Source organism: Colletes latitarsis, chromosome 4 (assembly GCF_051014445.1).
Source record: "Colletes latitarsis isolate SP2378_abdomen chromosome 4, iyColLati1, whole genome shotgun sequence".
Taxonomy (NCBI): Eukaryota; Metazoa; Arthropoda; class Insecta; order Hymenoptera; family Colletidae; genus Colletes; species Colletes latitarsis.
Window position 1 is genome coordinate 33,205,924 of NC_135137.1, and position 24,834 is coordinate 33,230,757.

The 24,834-nt window shown below is 38.2% G+C and overlaps 1 protein-coding gene across 2 annotated transcripts in view; it reads right to left on the reverse strand.

The window, feature by feature from the left end:
• Ets98b (DNA-binding protein Ets98B) overlaps positions 1–24,834 on the reverse strand; it is an 85,378-nt gene that overhangs the window by 14,364 nt on the left and 46,180 nt on the right. For both annotated transcript variants that reach the window (XM_076763941.1, XM_076763940.1), the window contains 2 exons: positions 2,766–3,157; positions 1,593–2,260 (listed from right to left, as the gene is read on the reverse strand). In XM_076763941.1, the coding sequence (XP_076620056.1) occupies positions 1,593–2,260; positions 2,766–3,157 (1,060 nt within the window). The remainder of the gene's footprint in view (positions 1–1,592; positions 2,261–2,765; positions 3,158–24,834) is intronic.

Sequence of the window (24,834 nt, forward strand, 5' to 3'; positions counted from 1 at the left end):
GAACGAAAGTGTTGGAAAACTGGCGGAAGCATGACGCGACCTTGAACAGAGTCTCGAAATTTCGTAACTCTGCATGAAAGCAAGCTACGACTTCGTAACTTATTCCGAGCGTTCATTATGGTACGAAGTAATAGTCGAACCGGTCGCTCCTACGTCCACGAAGATAACGTCAAAGTCTCGCCCGCGGCAAGGTAGCAAGAAGACCTAAGTGTCTAATGGACACTCACGCACCTTCTTATTACTAAGAAATGGTACCTCTGGAATTTATTTGTTTATTATGCCACGGTAGGCGGAGTGGTCGTTAAGTACTCTAACGGTGACGAATTTTTTTTTTTAGCTTTTAAAAGACGGTGCAACGTACTATGTAATTTTGGATCAAACGAACACTTTTTAAAATTTAATTACGCTTTGGCGAATTTCTGAATGTTCAATGTTATAATTAAAGTAAAGCGTTTCGATTTGCTCGTACAAAATGTCGACTTTTACTTGTCACTTTTCCGCTGGTTAATTTTAATCTTATCAGAGTGTGACTTTGGGCACTGAATTTTAATAACTTTAGGGTCTGTGTGATTTTATAAGTTAATAATACGTAAAAATTTACCTACAGACCCTGTGTTTAGATAAACTCATATAATAAATAATATTTTTATTTCGTTTCCTACTAGTTTAGGAACCATTTTTAAATATCGTTTAAATTTAGATTTGAATCAACTTTGGAAAATAAATTGTATCAAAATAGTTAATTTACTTTTCAAGAATGGAACTCTTTTGTTTTTAATTTGTTATCCTGTTTATCGATCGTTTAATTTGTCGACTTCTTCTATGTTTATTGATCCTAGAATTTTTATTTTCTGGTTCCGTGAAATGCTACACACTCAAGCTTGGTATGTGACCCGAGCCACATCCCGGTAGATTTAGGGTTAAAAGGACCTCAATATTCCTAGAACCGACCGCGCTGGATGTCGAGGCTGACTCCTCAAGGTGACGTTTTACGATTTGTATTGTTCGACGATTCAAAGGGTACAACGTTCCATCGAAAGTATCGTTCATACTGGCATCTCGTAAACGTCTCGACTGCTGAATAATACACGGAATTTTCCACCGGTATAAAAAAGTACCTCCTCTATTCCACGCAACCATTTTGAACAGTTGTACCGATTAAAAAATATATTAACAGTTTATAAAATAAATCGACCTACTTCGCAAATAAAAATCTCGACAAATATATTACATTTGAAATGGAAACATTGCATTCTGGTATTCAAACAGAACATATCCACATGGAGCACTGTTATTTTTAAAATGTTCGTTTACAAAAAAATAATACAAGAATTTAGCACGAATAATAATAATGTCAAAGTGATATAATAAGAAACAGAATTAGTGGCATTAAAAAATATTTTCCAAGAATATTCCAAGCATTAAAGATTATTATGTTGAAAAAGTATGTGGGATCTAGTAGTCTCTAGATATCCCCAAAGTTTCAGAATTTTCTAAACGTCCAGATCCTACTAATAATGATACTAACAAATTAGTGTCGAATTAGAGACACGTTTTTCAACGAAAACTGAAAAGAAATGAGTGTTACTCACCTGGGTGGATTCCCAGTGCTACGCAGGTATTATCAAAGTCTTTCTGCAGCTGTTGGATAGCCAGACTGAGGACGGGCTCGATCTGTTCTCTGGTCAGGTCCCCGACGCACTCACCGGGTTCCATGTCTTCCACGAACCCGGTGCCGACGCTACCAAGATCCACGGGTCTCAGATTGTACTTCCTTTGAAAGCTGGTGTCCCTCAGAACCTCCCTCAGCAACTGATGGTCGCTCTTTTGGCCGTCCTTGAAAAGCTCCTCCTCCTTTTGCAGAGGATTGCTAACCTCGTCCTGTATTCTCTCGAGTTTCAGGACATTTGTTCTCGCAACGTCCGCGAAATCCTTTCGAGCGCCCTTGAAGAGCAAGTTCCTCAGCGGCGAACTGTTCTCGAGCTCTATCGGATCGGGCGAAGAGGATGTCGTTGATGAAGAAGACGACAACGAAGAGGAATTGCTGCTGACGCTGCTGCTGCTGCTGCAATTGGACCGAGGCTCTTCTTTGAAGAGGATTTCCTTCAGCAACGGGTGTCCTTGCACTCCGGCATCTTCTTTCTTAGCGAAGAAATCCGCGTCAAGGCTGTTGTAAATGTCCTCCTCCGTTCTGGGCGGCGTGCACGGCACTGTGCAATCGGTCGAATCCTCCCTGTACCCCAGACTCTCGGCCAGCAGTCTGAAACCAAAGTTACAGGTAGGGTGCATATCATTGGAGGGTTTAGTATCGCGATTTGATTATCGTCGATGCTTAAATTTCCAGGGGAGAGGGTCCTCTAGGCTTGGGGCTCAAAAAGAAAGGCAACTTTAAATTCAAGGCCATTTCAAGGTCGTAGTTTCAAGGAGGTTGTTGAAATCGTCTTGACGAATATAGACGAAAAATAGTGCTGCTTCAAAATGTTAAGATGACTGATTCTTTAACAACAAAGTTACTTTTTGAAGATATTTAACCCTTTGCACTCTACTCGAACAAAATACGTACCATAGCTAGATTCAAGTTGGGAAATATACGAATAAAATTTAAATTATACATTTTTATGGAGAAGAGAATATTTTTGTAAAGTCTCTCGAAGTGCAAAAGGTTAATATTGTAATTTATAGTAATTGTTATTTTCGAAATACAGTTCATCGGTGGTCTATAGGATTTTATTTATTATTTTACTTTTATATAGAGAAGTGTTTACCTGGATTCCTGCAAGATGGCCAGCAGATCGAGACTCTTCTCCCTTTTGACCGGTTGTTTCGCGGACGGTTCCGGGCTGGTAGGATAAAATTGCGCGCTCTGAGGACTCCTGGGTACGTAGTAGGGGCTCGTCGGATATCCTGGCGAACCCTCGTGCGAATAATTGGGGGACAGTGGCAATTCACCGCCCGCGCCGGGATACGGCGGACTCGAGTAAGTAATGGGCGAGCTAGGACGCGGCGATTGAGCTTCCTGTTTGATTTGCGTCGGTTTCAAGGTATTCTGAGCGCTCGCGGTGACATAATCGTCCGAAAGAAGGGATAAATCGAACTGGAATGTGCTGTAATCGAACGACGGCGAATAGCCGGCTGCGGAAGGCACCGTTTGTGGCATCTGAAAAAAGAGGACATTGCCGTCGGTTAAACTTGTTTCTAAACTGGCGAGAGTTTACTATAAATCGTGTTTCTTATCGGGAAACTTATACAGGGTGTTCGGCCACCCCTGGGAAAAATTTTAATGGGAGATACTAGAAGCAAAAATAAGACGAAAATCAAAAATATCAATTTCTTGACTGAGGCTTCGTTAGTAAGTTAGTAAGTTATTAAAAAATTTCAAATCATTCTGAAAAAATTATTTTCGGTTGCGGGGGTTAATTATAATCATTTTTTGTGAATACACATACCCCCGAAATCCTACCCACTTTCGAGAAAAAAATTCAGGTAGCTGCTGAAATTTTTCGACGAAAAAAAAAGTTTTCAAATCGTTCTAAAAAAAATATTTTTGGTTGCGGGGGTCAATTACAATTATTTTTGGTGAATAGACATACCCCCGAAATCCTACCTACTTTTTAGAAAAAAAAAAAAACAAATTTCGAAGATTGTGTTGCCAGTTTGTGACATTAAAAAAACGCAAATTTCGAGGAAGAATAGTACGTTTGGTGGTCAAGTTTCTGCAAGGTCCAAGTATTTAACAATAACGTTCGACCACCTTATTCAACGTTGCGCATTCCAGACGATCCACATTTTACTTGGTTGTGTATGAGCGAAAAGATCTAGTCGAAATGATACACTTTCCTCGAGACTGCACCGATGGACCCAAGGGTCCATTTATCTTTCCGCGTGTTTATTGCCCGTCCCGCGCTTAAACTCGCGTCAGTTTGTTACGCTCCGTAAGTCACTTATGGCTTAGGGCGATCTCGAGCCCCATCTTCGAGGCTCGCGAGGCGACCGAGGCCGCGATATCGTTCCGTCAAACGTCCGATTCGAACGTAAACGTCCCGATCACTCCCACATGAACGCGTTCGATCACGGCCAAAGACTCTCCGTACGTTTCCAGGATTCTCGAATCCCGTTCTACGTGGGTGTCCACGCGAATAACAGTGGTACGAAAATACAAATTTCTACGATGCAACGAGAATTCATCAATTAAATCGATGTTAATGCTTAGTAGTCGTTCTATCCTTTCGTTTATTTCTTTTTAAATAAAGTTTAATCGAACGCACAAGTAGGTATGAGCACGAACATCGTTTCGATCCGGTACAAACGATCCTAAAATAGTGTCTCTGATTCTACAACGATGCTCATTAAACGCTAACAGCCTGCTATCCTGTCCTCCTGGTTTGTTCAGGCTGGCGTGGTTCGATGCTTTTAAATCAAAGAAACATCCGCCGAATGCAACGGTAATTAAAACTTCACCCCCCCTTTGGTACATCGAACGAGGTCGAAAGGGGTTACGATCGCGATATCGCGGGTAGAAAATAGCGCAGCAGTTGGACCGGGGTAATAATAAATATCGGTTGAAATTTCCTAGTAAATAATCGGCTAACGACTCGCTATTATCTTCCGTCGCGTCTGAAAATAAGGGAAGCCCGAGCCAAAACGAAACACTTTCCCCGACGGTTCACGGGGCCCCGGTTGGGTCGGTGTGGTGCACCTTAAGGGCCCATTTATCTTTCCGTGTGTTTATTGCCCGTCGTGTGTTTGACCTCGCATCAGTTTGTTACGCTTTGTAAGCCCATTACAACGTTCCCAGTGCATCTTCCCTACGCTCAGGCGGGGTCGCGTCTGACATTTTGACGTAGTGCCCCGCAAAGGTCGACGCGAAATAAACGATTATACCCATACACGAGCTCGCGGATTTGCACGCTTACTCTTTATATACCCACGTAGAGACACAATGCCCCGTACCCCCACCGACGCGACCGCGTACACCACGCTAACGGCGCGGACCGAGAGGGAGGAACAGAGATAAACCTAGGTGAACAGATACGGGGGAGAGCCACAAAAGAGAACCGCTTATTTCTCGACTTCTCCTAGCCTACCGCGAAAGGTCCCGGGGAGAAAGAGAATGTTTATCTATGCTGATGGGATCTGTGGACGATGGAATTTCTGCCCGAGCTTTCCTGAATCGCCTGGAAAAAGTACCCGGGGTGCCCTAACCCCCTTCTTCGTGAATACTCCCGGAAATCATCTTGCAAGCTGCTCGATACGATGGGAACTTTGTATTTAAATTTACACGAACGTTGGAACCTCCAAATGGGTACTTTCATTTTTCGATCTTTTAATCACAGCTTTTAAAATTTTGGCATTTTTAGGGACGATGATTTCTATGCAATTTCAATTCTTTGGAACAAGTTATTAACGAAACCAGGGAAAATTGAGAGTTTGCAAGCTGCTAAATATGATGCAATTTGATATTTCGAATGTACCACTTCCAGAAGGGTGATACTCATTTCTCGTATTTTCTATTTTTGTTTTACCACACTACTTAAAATTGTGACGTTTGAAGGGACAATTTCTACACAATTGCAACCCTTATTCAATAACTGGAACACCTGGATATCGAAACTGCTTTGATAGGATAAGTAAAATATTAAATAATGATTTAACGTTGAAAATTTTTAACACTAAATTTACAGCCATTGTTTGCACATATTTTTACCTAAATTCACCATATTAACAGTTTCATTAAAATGTGATTTTCTTCACGATTTATACCATTATATTGATCAACTTTAATATAATTTAATATAATATAATTCTATAATTCCAAATACGTAAAGAACTGAAAATAATTGTCTATTATAATAAACAATATCATTACATTGATCCCATTTAATATAAATTACTAACAGACAATATTATGAATTCTGTAACTGCAAATATGAAAAGAGCTGATAGTAGTTATCTATTGTAATGAATAAACGAAGACAGAAAGATGAAGAGACGCGTCGATGGTTGGATGGTTTCGCGAGTACATTGAAGTTTGTCGTGGAAATAAGCTTTACAACAGTTAACAGGGTAATTAAAATGCATAATAGCAGAAACTGGTGGTATCCGAACTGCTCAATTAACGGACAGGATACGTCTCAGCGTGCTTGCCCAACTGTTCTTTTTGCGATGGGGAGTCGACAAAAATCGTCTCCGCAACGACAAGTTTTTACGGCTTCCTCGGTTTCCTGCTATCTCCTTGGCCTTTCCTAAGGACCAGTCATTGACGTCACGTTACCGACTAACCAACGGTGCAGCTGCATTCTCTCCTTTCGTGCATTAAACACGGAATTCCACTGAAGTCACGACGCCGCGGATCGACCTCGTCATTTTCGAGACATCGACACATTTTCGGGCCGATTCGCCGGCAAAACCAGACAGAGGGACGTCTAGATCTCTGACGAATAGCGATGGGACTAAGTGGAACACGTTTTTCCAAATTTCTCCCAAAATCAAATGTCAAATCAAAAATTTTAACTCGTTTCGTTCCAACATAGCTAATTTTTTTAGTAAGTTAGACCTTTCTTTTTATTTACAACTAACATTCTTTTTAAATTTTGTATTGGAAAATCATTACTATCAAGTGTATAATTTTTATTACATCAAAAATGTAGAAAATTTCTCCTAATAGGCAGAACAATAACAACAACGTCAAATGTTTACTCTTCAATATTTGCTTATGATGAGAGAGTTTTCTTCAGAAAGATTATTCAGATACCAAAAAATACACTAAAAAATATAATGATTTTACTTGAAATAGTATTTAAGTTACGTTAGAAAACATGCTCGTATTTGGAAAAAATTTAATCAAGTGCTATTTATTTTCTACGTGTTCGTGTAAAGTTTTAATAGAAATGTTTAGTATTTGATTTCAACCACAATCACTGCTATTATTTTTCACGCAGCTCGCGAAATCCTCAGTTCCATTACTATCAACGAGAATTATTGGAGTTTCACGACTCGCCATTATTTCTCACGAGCAGAATTTATTTCTTCGAAGAAATCATTTTTTTTCGCGTATACCGATCGCATCCACGGTGCCAGATATGCATAATGAAATGTGTTTTTAATAGCTGGTGCCCGGTTACGAGTAGCTAAGCAATAAACTTTTTTACGCGACTTGAATATATTTAAAACATTAATTGGATAGGTGTTTTGAAAAATCTGTTCGATTCTAAAGAAGGACGATAGGCTGATACGATTTCCGATCTCTAAAAGTGTAGGCAAAGAGATTAAAACGATAATGTGGTTTTTACAGCTTGAGAATTTTGTGAAATCGCCCCCTTAATTGGTCTGACCTATAATAAAGTGTAACATCGAGCAAAAGAAAATATTATTCGGTGAACTTTTAAATGCCAGACTTGCAAGAAACTCTCTTAATTCGGTCGATGCACGTATACATTTGACGATTTTCGTAAAAAAAATGAAACGACGAAAAACCACAATGAATTATCGTTTGGTTCAAATTTTTCGACACGTTGCTCGCCAATTAAATATTTCACTGTAACGAATAGCGTTTAATATTTCTTAAGGAAAAAAGAAGTTACATTTACAACGTAAGAGGAACCGATTTCACAACTTCGATCGGGCACTCTTATTTTCCTCTTGCGTAATCACTATAATCTTTGCGATTCGTTTATGTTTACGATTTGTGAAAGTTTTGATAATCGTATGAATCATACGGTAAATCATTAATTTACTAGAAAGTCACGACTTTCAAATAACTTTGGAATATATCAAAAATATTACGATTACCATTGACACGTAATATCAGTTTTATTTTTTTATCTGTTTCGTAATGTTACGTCAATTTGACTATACTGTTAAATTGATATAATACTGTTCAATAGAAACAAAACAAACAAAGATGAAATATATGAAAGTTCATTTTTGCAAAGAGCAAAATACAGGTTAATAATTTAATGAAGGCTTTATTTGAGCATAATACAAAATTTGGATTTATGAAACTCCATTTTGTTCAGTACATCTAAGCGTTTGCGTAGGTTTGTTTATTCTTGTTTGCCTTTATAGTTAATATCTACATTGTTCTGTTCTATTTGAATAGTGCATTATGCTCTTTACGTTTAATCTATTTAAATTGTGTATTATATTATTTAATTTCTATTTAGCGTGTATTTATAATGTGAAAATCAAAATTTAACGTTGGAGATTACTATTGAATCGGTTTAATTGCAATATATCTGTTCGATTTGCAAGATTTTACAATGATGATCTCGTTGTGAACGTGGTTCGTAATAATCAGTCTTTCAACCATCGCGAACGAACTTTGTACGCGATTGATAATAATTTCGGGTAACGATGACCTTCGACAGCATCATGGCAGAGAAAGCGTGGTCGAATTTCAGCACATTCTTTCGGCATCGAACCGATTTCCGTGTGCCCATCCGGTGAAAGCTTATCGTTTCAGTGATTTTGTTTCGGAGCTGATCTCGTGACGCCATTACTGTTAATTTAAACGTGGCGCAACAGGTGTTTAAAATCGTTCGCGAATTCGTTAGGAAAGAGCGAAACAACCAAACTTCAAAATCTCGAGCACTACATCGATCAATCGTTTAAAAAAGCTTATTTTACGATAAACAACTCCATTCATCTACAAAATTACGATTAAATAGACGCGCTCGATCGAACCAACTGTGTAAATCTTCGAGTAATTTGACCTAAAAATGAGAAATTTATTATTTTAGAGACACGATTTTAAAATACTTCAACATTTGATTTCGTTCGAAAATTGCTGGATGTTTTGCACTTTAAATCAAAGCTGGTATCCAAAGACAGGGTTCGAGAGGTTCACTGACCCGGCAAGAGAACAACAGGCAAGTTCAAGGACAATAATTGTACGATTCACAGGGCCATACCTTGGATGATCCTTAATCTGTCATGACGTAATGAAATTAGAAAGGCAGATGGCGTCACGGCCTCGCTTTGTTCGTCGCTGACAATGCTCGTCCAATTTCTTTTCGCTCCGATCGTACAACGATACAAGAACAGCGTCTTATAAACGTTCGGTACTTCTATTTCTACACTGTTGACACGGTAGCTGGATTATTCGAACAATGATTGCCCGTTACGATGTTTCAATGAAAGGTGGTATCGTTCTTTGTACTTTGTATACTATCAACCCGAATGAAATTTACTGGAACCATTTTCATAGCCTCCTATCTAAAAAGACGACGAACCCTGAAAGCTGCGTTCCCGCGTGCAAGTTACAAACATCGTGAACCCGGAATAAAACGAAGTTATAAACAATAAAGCTCACGTGTCTCGTTATTTAGCGACCTTGAAAGAGGAAGAAAGAAGGTACCAAGCGTCGATTACACGAGACCTTCGGCAGCTTCGCGTATCCGTTTACAAACAACGTGCGCGACCGTTGCACACGTCGAGGCTCGCGTATAAATAAGCAATAAACGAAAATTACTTGCACAATTTAATCTTCGCGCCATTAAAGCGACGTTGAGGGCCCAGGGGGAGCTCGGAAGCGGTTGTTCGCGGTTTAAAATTAAAATTCAACGGATTCTTCGTCTCCGTGGACCACCGTCCCCCAAGCACTTTCGACGTGGCCCGCTCGAATGCCATTTTACAAGGTTGCGAACGAACAAAAAGCACGAGACTGCAACTTTTTTTGCCATAATACGGATCCCCCACCCTTTGAGCTCCCGTCACGTTGTCGGAGACGGTCTCAATCGGCGCTTTAACGATCGGGAATATTTATGAAAGGGATTTCCTCCGCGAGTTATCATCGTTGTGACAAGATACGTCGAGCGAGGCAATCGCGAATCGCTATTCTCTCGTACGTCGATTCCCGCCGATTCATCGGCATGTCCGACGTCCAGAGACGGTCCGTGTAATTAATTCCAGTTATGCTAAACGCGGCGAACTGATGTCAGCTATCGCAGTGTACAAGCGAGTCACGGTCGCTGGAATGCGTCACAGGATGTCGAATTACTCCAGAAACTCTGACTTTGGTTCGTTAACTCGATGGGCTGCGATTAGGTCTGTCGTCAGGAGAACAACCCTTCCGGAAGCGACGCGGAGGGAATCTCTCCTGGATGCGGTGTTGAGCTCCAAAATTTTAACGACGTTCAATTTTATTATTACACCGCTAAATTTACAAGCAATTCCAGCGATTCCAGGGAATTTTTAGTAAATATGTTGACTAAGACAATGATATGAATAGTATACTGGTGAATATGTAGGTTGAGATTTTAAATAATAAGGGTGAAAGAACAATGTTTAATAGCAGATGAAAATTATACAATTTTCTGTAAAACTGGCATTTTTGTTTTAGACTAAACTGCATGGGAGTTTCAGTATTTATTTTTGTAAGTTAAAATTCATAAATTCTATTTAAATTTATTTTTCTCAACGCCTCAACTTGAGAATTAATTTTTGGAAAATCTTGTGATCCATACATGGGCGATGTGGCAGCGAAAGTGTTGAATGAGTTTTATAAATGTGGATTGTTGGGGTTCATTGATTTTAGTCATGTTCTTAGGATGTCGAAATAAAGATTTAGAATTCCGTCGTATTTATTCCCCTTGTGAATTCGATATTGCAATTTCTTTCAGTTTTCTCTCGGTATGAAGTATCTTTAATACTTGCAGTCCACTTTCTTTTATCTATCACTCATTATTTCTTTCGTTTCTTCTTTGAGATGCAATACGGTAATTTATATAATTTATGTAAGTAGGTCGGGACCGGCAATTACTTTCGGATGAATAAAGCGCCAGAGAGTGGCGCTTTCAACTATAGAATAACCATACGGATGAAAATCATTGGAAATTTCCCCATTCTCACAAATGAATTCTTGTTCCCTTAAAACGATCGTCTTTTTATAGCATCGTGTATTCATGCCTCGAAACCCATGTTTGATCTTTCATATTTCTATTTCTATTTATCATTTCTCTGACATTTTCGAATCCTCGAATTGAATTCATATAGATCTGCCTCTGTGTCGCAATCGACATTGTTGTCTTTCACACGATTAACTCTCAGACCAAATCTTTCTATTTCTGTACAACTAGAAATTAATTTAACATTAATCGTAGAACTTATTTTTCCAACTTCATTGAATTTTCTTAATATCGTGAAAAGTTCTATCATTCATAATAACCTGTCGTCTTAAAACAATTATCAAGATAAAAGATTTCGTCCAGAAAAGTACCATAAGAAAAAACATTAGATTAAAATAAAATAAAATAAAAATCGAGTGGTTTTTCGAGACCCTGCGAAGAGCTCGATGTTACTTTCGACTTTCTTCCCGTGTCGTTTTAACGAGCACCGACGTCGCCATTAAAATGACGGACAATTTCGCATTCAGGAATCTCGTTCGATACACTTCCACGAAAGAACGAAACGCGCGACATAATATTAATAAACTCGAATGTCACATGATTATACCGTTACCTGTCATGACATTTTGCGTCGATCCGCATACTTCTTGGCGAGATCATTACCATCGTCAACGTGGAACGAGCTGCGAGCATAGAACCCATCGGGAGCCAACCGAATTTCGATGCTGATCCTCCGATAAACAATGTCACCGACCACCATCAATTAACCCCTCGACTCTTCTTTTGTTCGCGACCCGATTGCGAGGAGGTAACGGTAGCACAGTGCTTTCGATCGTCCACTTTATAAATTCCTTTCGCGTTCTTACGGTGACGGACCCAACATTACATAATATATATGAACGATCGATTAATCTTCTTTCTTCGAGACGATTAACGCTAAACGCATTATATAATTGACGTACAATGCTTTGAGATTGTTTGCAGTTCCGTGGGACAATGACGAAGTAAAAAGAATCGGCTGAATAATTAAAATATCGAGAAATTAACTTGTTTGGCGTTGAGAGTAAAATTGATGGACAAATTATTAGTTACGTTTATTATCGTCGAGGTAAGAGATTAAGTTTTATCTCAGAAATAGAGATTAAAAAATAAATTTTTACGCTTGGAATTTTCTATTTAATTTTCATCGAAATTCGACAATAAATAGAAATATTAGCATATAATGTTATTCGTTGATTCCTTAATATTTATTCTCTTTAGATAAATTATCTAAAGAGCTGTTAATGAATTATTATAAAAGAAAAGTCGAAGGGCAGTTTACTCTTGACGCCAGTCTAAATTTGTCGATATCATAAAAAGTAAGAGTCGCAAATAATTACAGTTCGAAAATCCGGTCGATCCGTTTTCTCTTTAAGTAATTATGTAAGTTAATTGGCTCATAGATTTCACAGAACGAGGAGAAATTGCGGTCTAAAGTTAATCGACGCCCCGAGTTTATCGAAAAGGTGAAATTGCCCGATTAGATTTTGTAAAAACGAAAAAGGAAATTATCTGAGCATTCTGTATCGTCGCGATACGCGTGGAAAACGATAACGCAGAAATAAACTGTAAAGTAATCGGCGTCGCGGGCATACGCAACTGACATAATAAATTTAATTGCCGGATGAAATCGATTAATTGCAATTAGCCTGGCAGTTTGGTCGAGTCGCGCGTAACACACGGTGGAATTTCTCTCCGCGAGTCCTTCGCGTACCATCGATCGAGAAATTACAAAAAAGTGATTTATCCGCGTCGAAATTGTTTTTTTTTTTACAAGTATCGATTTATAGTTACGGTGACAATTCTTTATTTTATCGTCCTTGCAAATTTCTTCTCATTTCAAAACAATACGTCTGTCCTTTATTTTTATTTTTTATTTTATCAGCGATGGTTCTAAATGGAATATTAAACGCGTATCGCACGGTCCACAAAAACATGAAACTGTCACGCCACTGTCACTAGTTAAGCTACGATCGTGTGTTTTTACCGATAAATGTTATGGAAATAATTTCTGATTACAAGGGAATACGTTGACGTCGAAGTATTCAAAGATTGAGTTCATAAATATTAACAAACCAGTATTAATTATTTAATGAGATAGTTCTGAGGTAGAAATGACAGTGCTAGAACATAGGTGATCGAAACCAAAGATTGGTAAAATTTTCTATTCGTTCGATGTAAAATTTAATTTCATAATTCAGATTGCAATTCGTATCGAACTATAAATATACACTATTATAGAGAATAACGTAGTTTAATTATAAATTTTAACACGTCGAAAGTTGTTTACGTTTCGTTATTTGAAATTTCTATTCAAATTTCTGCCCACCTTTGGATCTACGATTTATCGTGGTATTTACGTTATTTAAATTAAACCGCAAAAACAACGCGTTGATAATAAGGAGCGTGAATCAGATAATGACTGATTTAAATCTCGTTGCGAAGAAATCGTGGCAACTAACGACAAAATGACAAGCAACAGGGAGAAGGGGGGAACATCGATCACATTGTTGTTTCTTGCGGGATCACGTAACCGCGGGAATAAATTACGTCCAAGAATGAAATCGATTGCCTGTGCACGCGGCGGGAACGAAAGATTAAAATTCAATGCGAAGTTTAATTACTTTAACCTCGGTGTTACAATGTTGGTCGAGAAAAAGGAGTCTGGAGTCGATTCGAGCGCTTCAATTTATCCATAAAAAGAATACGATAACAGGAAGACTTCGTCCCAAAATTCACTGATAAAAATGTTCGTGCGACAAACGCGGTTCGATTCCGCGAATTTCACGGAGTCTCGAAACACTGTTTTCACTGTCGCGAAATTCTCTGTTAATTTTTTCCGTCGAGAACACGCACTGGAACCACGAAATATAAATTTCCACTGGAGACCGAACAACGTGTGGGATTATTCGCGACACGCAGCGATTCGGTTCGAGCCTCGAAACTACGAAAATGCTCTTTTAGCGTTGAACGTTCACTTTGAAATCTCACGTGACTACGCGGGCGGTCGAGTACCTGAACTGGACGTGAACGACCGCTGCTCCGGAACACGTGTACCATCCATGACAGTTGCGTACCGTCTAAGATCATCTTCTCTTGTGATCATCGCCCCACCTCCTATTTCTGTGACTATTCAAGAGGGGCCGTACGATTTTTTTACGCTCAAATCGAAGGTGACGAGTTCGAACCCCGACGCTGCTGGCCACCGATAGATCGAGACATAGTTCATAGCAATCTTTTGTTCTTTTGTGGCGAAGGAAGATATCGCAGGGGGATGATTTTAGGTATCAAATCGAAGAAACGTTGGGAACTATATTTAAAAAATTTTTTTTTTCTCTTAACACGTCGACTGCCATGTTAGTCTCATGAAAAAATTAATTCTCAATATTAGATGTTGAAGAAAATAAATCTAGAGGAGGCTGGGAGAATAAATTCCACGAGAAATTCTGGGTATGGTAATTTCCAATTGTCTAAAAATAAAATTTTTTTCGTGGATAATTTCGAAGGTTCTGGTGTAATGGTTAAAGGGTTATTTATACTTGGAGACAACGATTTTAGGTGATTTTTAAAATAAAGAATTGTTATATTATTATATTACAATTATATACTAAGGGTTTTAGAAGTTATCATTTTAAATAATTGTATACAAACGAACGAAATTGTCATTTTCGAACCATTTTACCCAATTTGTACTGTGCAGAGATCGTGAATTGTTATTTAGAGGATCAAGGGGGCAGACGCCTAATCCTCTCCATAAATCCACACCTTTAGATTCTTAACTATCGCACTTGGCTCGATGATTCTTCTTTACGACCATCGTCATGCAATATACTTGTAGGTGTCAACGACTCGGCCAATAATAATCACTATGACTGGAGGTGATACGAGTAATTTGAATCGTCGACAACTTACGATTTGCGTATAATACATATTGAAAACAGATCCGGTTCTCAAACACTTTTCGTAGTTCCTTATTTTGTAGATCTCTGAACTTTGCTCCTTTTTTACTTCAAAGTATTTATATTAAATATTTTAGATATTACAGAGTAAAATTTCAGTTCGATTTCAAACTTGATAATATGCAAATATAAAACAGAATTTGAATTTTAGCCAACAATTAAAAAGTTCTTTGATGTTTTTGTGCAACGATTTTCAGGTTTGAAATAATAACGTTTAAAATACAACGTGAAAAACAGTTTGACGGTAAGAAAAAAATTCATACTTTGCAACTACTTTTTCCTCCTTGTCAACAAGGACGAAAGATTCTTCGTTGCAGCATCGTTTGAAAATTGCATAGATGTTGCCTGGATTATTTTCAATTGCCCCAAGGATACCGTGTAAACTCAATTATGATCGAAGCTTTCGATACGTCTCCATTATCGATTCAATGCGATCTATAGCGTGTCTCGACGAGCTTATAATAAACCATCCAATTTCCCCATCAATGAAATTAAAAAATTGGCGTTCGAACCGTTCTCCTAAAATTTATTATTAAATCGAAGAAGAAGAGGTCCCATAATTTTTATATCTCGTTATTCGTAAAAAGATTCGACGAAAGCACGAAGATCGTTGGACTCGAATTCCAGATTCCAGCGATTCGAAAGCGTTCGCTTCTCGATTTTGACGAATTATAGATCGGTACACGTACAACGCAAGTGCATAATTCCGTTTGTACTTTCACAGTGCAGGCATAATTCTTCTCGCTCGCTCGATGCACATATAAATTTAAACGTGATAACTGGATACAGAGTATCAACCACGAGAGTGTTAGCATAACGTTGTTTCAATTTGTAACACACAAGTCAACGTTTCTTCGAGACACGTTACCCTTTGCGGTGTTCCATAAGCAATTAAAATCGTGACAGGTAAGGGACACGAGAAAATTATATGCAGGTGCATATCATTGAGGTGCAAATCCGGCACATATTTGAATACTCGTATCGAGACGAAGACTAGTGGTACACAATCCCGTTTAAGTGATACAAAAATAAAAAGATCACCACCGAGAAAGTGAAACGCCGCCAGGAAGGATAAATCGTGTACGCGTGAATTATTATTAATCGTGTCGATTAATTCGAAGCTAGTTTAAAATATTCTTTCGACTGACCTCCAGTCCGTAAGTTTCTTCCTTTTTCCTAACATTATTTTCGACTAAATTTATTCTGCTCTGAGCGCAAATATTCATCGATTAATTTTATTTCGCGAGAATTATCTCTTTAGATTCATGGTTGGTAAGATAAATTTCACATGAAATTTTAAGTTAAGCATTTAATATTGAAATTCGTCTAGGTTTAATTTATGCTTAATTTCTGTTCTATTTCAATTTTAAAAAGCGTGACTACTGCAAATTTGAAAAAGTTTGATTTCAGTTTAATATGAAGTTTTAAATTATACATTTAATATTGAAATTCGTTTAGACTTAATTTACGGCTAATTTCTATTTAAATTTCGGAAAGCGTGAAGATATTATTCACTTCGTTACCAGAAAATGGTTACTTACGAAATATTGATCGAACCCATGGAAATTGAACGTTAATTCGGTAAAAGTTAATAAAAACTGAGAACATCGTTTGTGTATGATATGCAGGTAACCGAGTAACGTAAAATGGGATACGGTAAGAGGTGGACGGCGGAAAGGGAGACGAAACAGATCGGTAGACGCGCGGAATAAGAAATACTTGAAAGGATAGTCCCGGGCGAGGGCGAGTGAAGCAAACAGTGAGAAAAAGAAACTGAAATCAGAGTTTCTATGCAACGTGCATCGCCTTGGCGCGTGTATCCGAACCACTTGAGAGCAGAAATTATGCTCGAACTGGCGCATAACGATAATGTGCATAACTTATGCGCGTAGAATGCAAGTGCGCCGTGCGAAGCATCGGCGTTGCACCTTTCTGGCGTTGCTATATGGAAAGCCGGCACGGTAAAATAGCTAAAGATTCCGAATGGCAATAACGTTGACTAAACACGGTCGCGAGAACGGGGCTCCTTATTCCCTTGCCTTTCTTCGCTCGATAAGGAATGCACACCTACACATCGAACAACAGGTAACAGTGCATCAAACTTCGCGCGAAACGTACGGGATTTTGCAAAATCAATTTTTTTAAATACCACTAGATACTCATCAAACCTTTCTTCGTTCAACTTTTTCGTCAGAAACCAAGGAAGACGGCGACTTAATTTTTTTTTCTAATTAAATCGTCTAGGATAGTCTTTTCTGTTATTCGAGTAGCTCTTATCGAACCGAATAATTGTTTGTTTTTATTAATGGTTACATAAGTAAGTGGAATTAAAATTTATTTTACAAATGTGTTTATAAAATAACTATCCAAATAACAAAAGAATATTGTCACCTTCCACGAAAAAATTTGACACGAGAAAGGTAGCTCTCCCAGGACCATTTAATAAAAAAGAAATTTAAATACAATAATATATCGAATGATCAACTAGCTTCAGAAAGATCAACGACGGTTTTCAACAAGTGTTTTAATTTATTTCATGCATTTCTAGCTGCATTCTTGTGTAATTTCTTAACTCAGGAACTATTCAATTAACAAAAGAATATTATGACCTTCCACAAAAAAATTTGATATGAGAAAGGTAGCTCTCTCGGGACCATTTAATAAAAAAAAAAAATTAAAAGGCAATAAAATGATCAACTAGCTTCAAAAAGAACAACGACGGTTTCCAACGCAGCGATCGATCAAGGAGGAATTACTCGTATTTTCTTGAAAATATTGTATTTCGTTTCACCCGTCTTAAGTAGGTGGTTGCAGTGAAAATGAAAGGGTCAAACTATATATTTAATGGCGGAAAAAAAGTTTTCAAATTGCGCTCAGATTTCCCAGGTTTGACGTAAACCCGAGTGCATCGTGCAATGATGTTGCACTGGCGTGTGATGTTGCAAAACGAAAAGTCCACGTGACGGGTTAAAGATGGGAGATAACAAGATGGTACCCACACTTGGAACCGTGGGCCGCTGCGTGTTCGCTACGTTCGAATAGTTAAACGACGTTGTTGCGGACATTAATGACTAAACATAACTGCGAGCCTATTGCAGTTCCTTATTCTCACGCTTGTCTTTCGCCGGGTTCTCCGCCGAGCGCTCCTTTCTGTTTATTGACCGACACGCGATCGACTGGAACTTAATTACTACGATTCCGCAATAAGTAATCGAACGAGCCATAAAATATCATAAATTCGCGAAAATAATTCGATAATTCAACGATCGAAACCTGAAGCAAACAAGAAATTTGTTGACAGAAACGATCTCAATTTAGAAGAACAAAATAAAAAACACTTTTTAATCCAGTCTCATTTTATCAAAACGAGACACAATTTTCTGTAAGATTAAAATTTCTTTTAGTTCGTATTTTTGTCACCTAAAATTTACAAATCCTATCCAAATTTATTTCCCCAAACGCCTCTCAATTTGAGAATTTTTAAAATATCATAAACTCGCGAAAATAAATCGATAATTCAATGATCGAAACCCGAAGCAAACGCAAAATCTGTTGTCAATTTTTAGAAACGATTTCAATGTGAAAGAAGAACAAAAAAGAAATTTAATTCAATTTCATTTTATCAAAACGAGACATACAATTTTCCGTGGGATTAAAATTTCTTTTAGTTCTTATTTTTGTCATCTAAAATTCACAAATCCTATCCAAATTCATTTCCCCCGACGTCTTTCAATTTGAGAATTTTTCCAGTTCCATAGTGGAAGTCGAAGCGTAAATAAAATGAGAGAAAAATCATTATCGAAGATCTTTTTCGCCAATATAGTAACGCGCAATTGCGCGAGGGACTATCGAGGAAATGGGGTGCAGCGTTTCAGAAAGTAGATTCGTGGCGCAGTAAAAACAAAAGCAGTGTTGCACGAGCACGGTTTACACGAGCTATAGCTCCTAACTTATGGCGAATTAAAGCAAACGTTCGAAGCATTCGCTTTATGTTTCAGCGCGGATCGTTGTACAGTTAATTGGGCTTCTTTATTAAACAGGTTCGCGCACGATATCTGCTTCGTCTCACTTCTTTCGTAGAGTACGCCACTTTTTGAATTCGCTCGCAACCGATAAAGAAGACAGAAACGGATTCATGGTCGCTCGATCCTCAGGCTTTAACCTTGCGAATTTCTATGCTTGGGAATGCCTGAAGTTCGTTGCTTATACCTTATGAATCGCGCCGATGAAATACGCAATGGGTTTTTAATAATTCACAAGGCTGCAGATTATCAATCCCAGCCTTGCTTATTCAATATTCAAACGCATCACGATGCAGTTTAAAGTATATTAGAAACGTTTCCTTGATTCTTTGCTGAAATTTATTCCTTCAAATAACAATACGAATTTTTCTATTTTATTTCTTTTATATATTGGAATACTTATTTTGCAACCGAGTTTTAAGTAATAATTTATATTAATATTATGGACGTTTACCTAGGGAATGAGAATCGTGTCCTTTGTTTTTTGAAAGATAAGATTCTGTGTTTATGGTTTTACTTTGCTATAAATACGATTTAATAAATGTAAGTGTATAAATTTAATTAACTCTTAACGCATGAAATATTGAGAATCTACTTTAATTCCTGAATAATTCTGCAATTCCTTGTTATCGAATCCAGTGTTACGAAATTACAGATAATCATCGAAAAGATTCAATGTTTCTCCAAGGTGGGGACCAGGTCCTGGGGTCCTGCGCTCCATAAAGGATCACGGTCCTTTTTATTTCGCAAATTTGATACCGTTACGAGGGGACGCTGGCCTCTGGTTCGCTTCGAGGCGAAGCACGAGCGACGGAGGCAAAATGAGAAGAGAAAAAAAGAAATAGGCGAATCGGGAGGAAGATGAAGGAGCAAACATGGAAGGCGAGGCAAGACAAATAAATAGGGAGTCGCGATAGCGTAAATAGTAACATAATACCGCATAATGGGGGCATAACGTGGCTTGGTAATGCCGTCGGTGCATCACCGTGAAGAAGTTACGGCAGGTCGGCCTTTGTCCGCCGTGAGCGAGCCTTAAGCCCGCGTTATTAAGCGTTTTATAGGGCTCGGAGGATCTGCGCGGGACCCTTGTCCTAGAAGAGCACTGTGTTCTCTTCGTATAACCCGGTGGACGTTATAAATTCGATCTGTTGCCGTTACGAACACCTGGGCGCTCGCACTGGCTGAATTTCAGAACGCAAACGATCCGCCATTTTTGCTGCTGAATACCATAACGACCTCGTCTACGCTACGAATGCGTTCCTTAGAAGCGCGCAATTACTTGAAAACTTGATCATTTGGGAAATCGAAGGTTCCTTGCATTTTTATATTTTTCTTTCTGTTGTGGAATAATTTAATTGAAACGAAAAAAAACTAGGTTAAAAAAGAAATAAATTTCCTACCATAAAAGAATTACTCTCTATTTATATTTCATATATTCTAAATTTTAAAAAAAGAAAAGATCCTGTTATTGGATTTTTATTTTAATTTACGATTGATCAGCGATACCCCCAGTTATTTAAAAAAATTTGTTTTCGGTCCGTTTAACCAGGTTCAGTGCTCTTTGTGCCTTTTTTTACGACGACATCGCCTTTCGGTGCGGTATAACCGGTGTTCGTCGCGATGTTCTGCATAATTATACGCTTCCACGCCAATTGCTATGCCCATAGCCATTATTCGCAAAATTGACTCGAATCCTCCGCTGAAGATACAGGAAGCCAAGAAGGTTGCAATTTCAATTATCTCGGAGCCACAATGTGTATATTTCGCTTCGAATCGCCAGATCATCGCCATTAAATTCTCATTTTTGATTCGACAGAACGCTCTCCGTGCCATCTTTTAAGTAAATCATCCACTGTCGGATCCTCGCAAATGGATTTAATTAATTTCTTCTCTCAGTGAGTCCAGAAACTATATTTAAAGTTTCAATGAAATCGAGAAACATCAAACCTACGATACTTCTGCAAACTCTTTTTTCGAACGTTGCATAAAATTCTTATATTCTCAAATTTTTGCACAGAATATATTCTTCCAAGGTCACGTATTGCCAGAGAATCCAAAAAGAAATTTTTAAACTTGGAATTATCAGATTGCCTCCACGAAAGTAAACTTCTTTCGTTTCTGGCAGATCTTCGGTCTCGATAAATTTCTAAATTCACGAGGAAACGTTCGCGACTGAAAATATTGTGATTGAAACGCGTTACTTTGAGCCGTGGTTACGTTGACTTTGGTATTTAGGCTCGAGCAACCGTGAATGGACGCTAGGTAATTTAAGAACCGGCGCGAGTCGATGGACTCGTGCTTAATTTACGGAGACTTCAACGCGCGGACAGTAATGTTCCTAGTAATTCAGTTCAGACGAAACTATTCCCTGTCTACGTTATTATGCGAATTTTAGTTAAGTGCGCGTGACACGAGCGTGCCACTTTTGTCAAAAATATGATCGTGCTTGTTTCCTTCGCTGTTTCGGCGTGGGCGAGCATTTTTTCAACGTTCTCATCGTTCGCATTTTCTTACTCGACAAAAACGAATTTACCTAAAAAATTAACGTTTCAAGTCCACGTTACAACTTTTTCGTAACGAAATTCCGGGTTTACGAAACAAAAACAGAGAATTTGTTGTTGGAAATGCAAACTTAGTGGTGCAATTATATTCTCCCTCTGATTTTGTCAACAGGAATAAATTTATACGTTGGAGGAAATGTCTTTTCATTAGAAATTGAGTAAACTGGTCGCCGCGTCGCTGGAATTATATGTTTTCTCAAGAAACAGGATGCGGCTCGAACTTCAAAGCGATCATATAGGAAACTGAGCACATTTCTTCCCATTACGACTATTAACGACTATAATTTAATACGAAAATACTCCATAGCATTTTCTTGAAAAGTCGATCTATAAAGATCTTGATTTGATATTATCGAAATATAAATTACCATTAGACGAACAATTCGTATAATTTGTTTTCTAAACACAGTTATACGCAATTTTAAACTGAAATGTCATCTACCTCGGTTTTCCATTTGTTTCACAGTTCTATTGAAACACGTTGTCAAATATAATTCTGTTATATTTTCATATTTTGAGTCTCTGCCAGATTTTCGATGCTTCGCCGTTAGTTCGTTCGCGTTCGCGATTCAGCGTTTGTTCCAACTCTTCGCGACGCTTCGAGCCTGTCCCTCGAAATTTCTGGCATTCTTTCTCGAGGGAAAAAGTTGCAAAGCAACGAGTACGATTCGATCGAGGCTCGCCAGCCGTAGAATTGAATCGTTCGATTATGCGAAACGCGGGCTTTTCGCGCCTTTGTTGGGCCGCTGTGCGCATCCTCGGCGATGTAATGCGCGGGACCCCACTCGCAACAATGGCGATGCGTGGGCGGCAAAGTGTTATTAATAGCGAACACTGCCAATATCTCGGCTACAAGCGATGCGGCGCAACGGTGCGCAATAATGAGGCAATTATTAACGAGACTCGATTATGCGGTCGAGGTAGCAAGCGCGGAACTTAACCGCGTTTCTCGGTAGGAAACGCTTGGGCCTGATCCCCGTGCACCAACAGTCGGATGCATCGAATGTAAATGCATTATCTGTTGTACAACCGGCGTTTCGAGAACCGTTACTATCCCCATCTTGAAAATATCACCCAAACCATATAATATCTCGCGACAAATTATTATGGAAAACAATATCTTTTAGAACACTCGACAGAAACATAATTTTTAACTCTTTGCACACCACTTTGCGCCGCTATGGCGACAAACGTAATACGTACTTGATACCCCATCTGAAAATATCACCCAACCATATAAGATCAACAAATTATTATGGAAAACAATATCTTTTGAGTTCCACTTTGTAATATACACATAGACTAGCGATGAGTATTAGAACACTCGATAGAAACACAATTTTATAACTCTTTGCACTCCACTTTGCGCGACAAACATAATATGTACTTGATTCAAGTTTCATTTATGATAACACAAATTGAATCTAGGATATCTGTGAATAAAATTTACATTATAGATATTTATATATTTTTGTGGAGAAAAGAATATTTTTCCATTTTTAGAAGTTACGTCAAAAAATTGCGTTTGGTATTGCCAGTCGTTCATAGTAATAAAGATTTTTGGAGTGCAAAGGGTTATGCTGTGGGAAACAGCGTACGACAACCTTTGTCAGGCCATTTTGAATACTTTCACGCTTTTGTTCAATGATGCTCACGAGGAAGATAAAATTAGCATATTTTTGATAGTCGTGAAAGAAAGAAAGTGTAATCTTGTTCTCTTTAAGTATGACACGAATTCGCGTAATACGGTATTTTTTAGAAACTACTTGGAAACCACCGTGTCATACTGGCGATGCATGTGAAAACATACGTATTGAATATTATAACTAAATTTGCAATACGAAAGAAGTTACAGAGTTTTAAATTAGGTAGAAAACGATCCGAAACGAAAGACGCGTTTCTCTCGAAAGTATGTTTTAGAAAATACCTTCCGCGATATCTAATAAAGTAATTGACCAATTGACTTGAAATTCCATAGACATATGCTGGGTCTCTTCGTAGAATCGGTATTATAAACGTATCTGTCATTATTTTTATTACGGATTAAAATTTCGCAATTACTACCATTGTTATCGGTAAACGTTTCGACACGATTTCAGCCTCTCTCGCATTCGAATTACATTTCCCCATTTTCTCGTTCGCGCGAACGCAATCACGAACAATTCGTTCGTTAATTATCGTAAATGGAACGGCAATTCGCGTCGCGTAGTTTACTTAACAGATTCAACTCGTATTAGTATCGCGATCGGTATCGTACGTAACGATCCTTAATAAGAAAATCGTTTCGCGTCGAGTGAAGATTCGTATCGGGAAAAACCGTCTCGTGAAGTCATGAGCCGTATCGATTGTTAAAGAATCACGAGCCACGCGCAGATATGATCTAGAAGTTTTTACGCCGCCCCCGACACGACGCTGTTTTTTTCCACTATCGGGCTCGATCGAATACGAAACGGTTCTTGAAAAATGGCTCGCGTCATCGATCCTTTATCTGCTCGATGTATTCAAATTCGATCGAACGGGTAAATGGGTGATATCCTAAATCGAAACGAGGGGGACGGAAAAAAAGAATTCGTAGACAAAAAATTTACACGCACGTTTGCGGTGGTGTTGGAACAAAATGCTTCCGGATATTGGAGCACGATTCGTTATGTACGATAAGATAAAACCTTGCTCCGCTTTTAAATTAGCTACCCGGAAGAATGCTGATCACCCACGTACACGGCATAAAAAAGACATAAACCCCGGCGTATAACGATCGATACGATCGATACGTACGAGACGAGCGTCAGATACTAAACGACCGATCAATTTATAAAAAGAGAATGATCTACGGGTGTCCTGGTATTTGTAAAGTGTCTCTCGTATCTGGTAAATTTTTTTTTCAGTTTAGTATAGCGTGATAGCAACAATGCATTTTGACACGAATCGAGACGAGGCCATTTATAAAAATGATCTATGGATTTGTTTTTTGGTATTACGTAAAATGTTTTTCGTATCTGGTTAATTTGCTTTTTAATTCAATGTAATAATACTGATGCATTTGTAATGAATAAGAATCGTAGTCTTTGTCGATTTATTTTGGTTCGTTTGTCTATAAATCGAAACGGAAGAATGTGATCGATCTGTTAGGATATAATATTGAATATTTTAGCAGTGCCTTATTAAAATACGGATATAACGAATGTTTCCTGTTGAAATGTTGTTTAATGTTAATGCGGGTATTTATAAAACACGTCGACTAGGTTCACCTACGTTATGGAATCCTGACCGTATCGATTTCACGGATATATTAAATATTCCATAAATTTATAACTGGTAATGGAAACAAGTGTTCTATTAATTAGAAAGAAAATTGTCCTAGTGCTATATTTATTTATTATTTTTCCATGTTTAATTGCTCTACACTGTT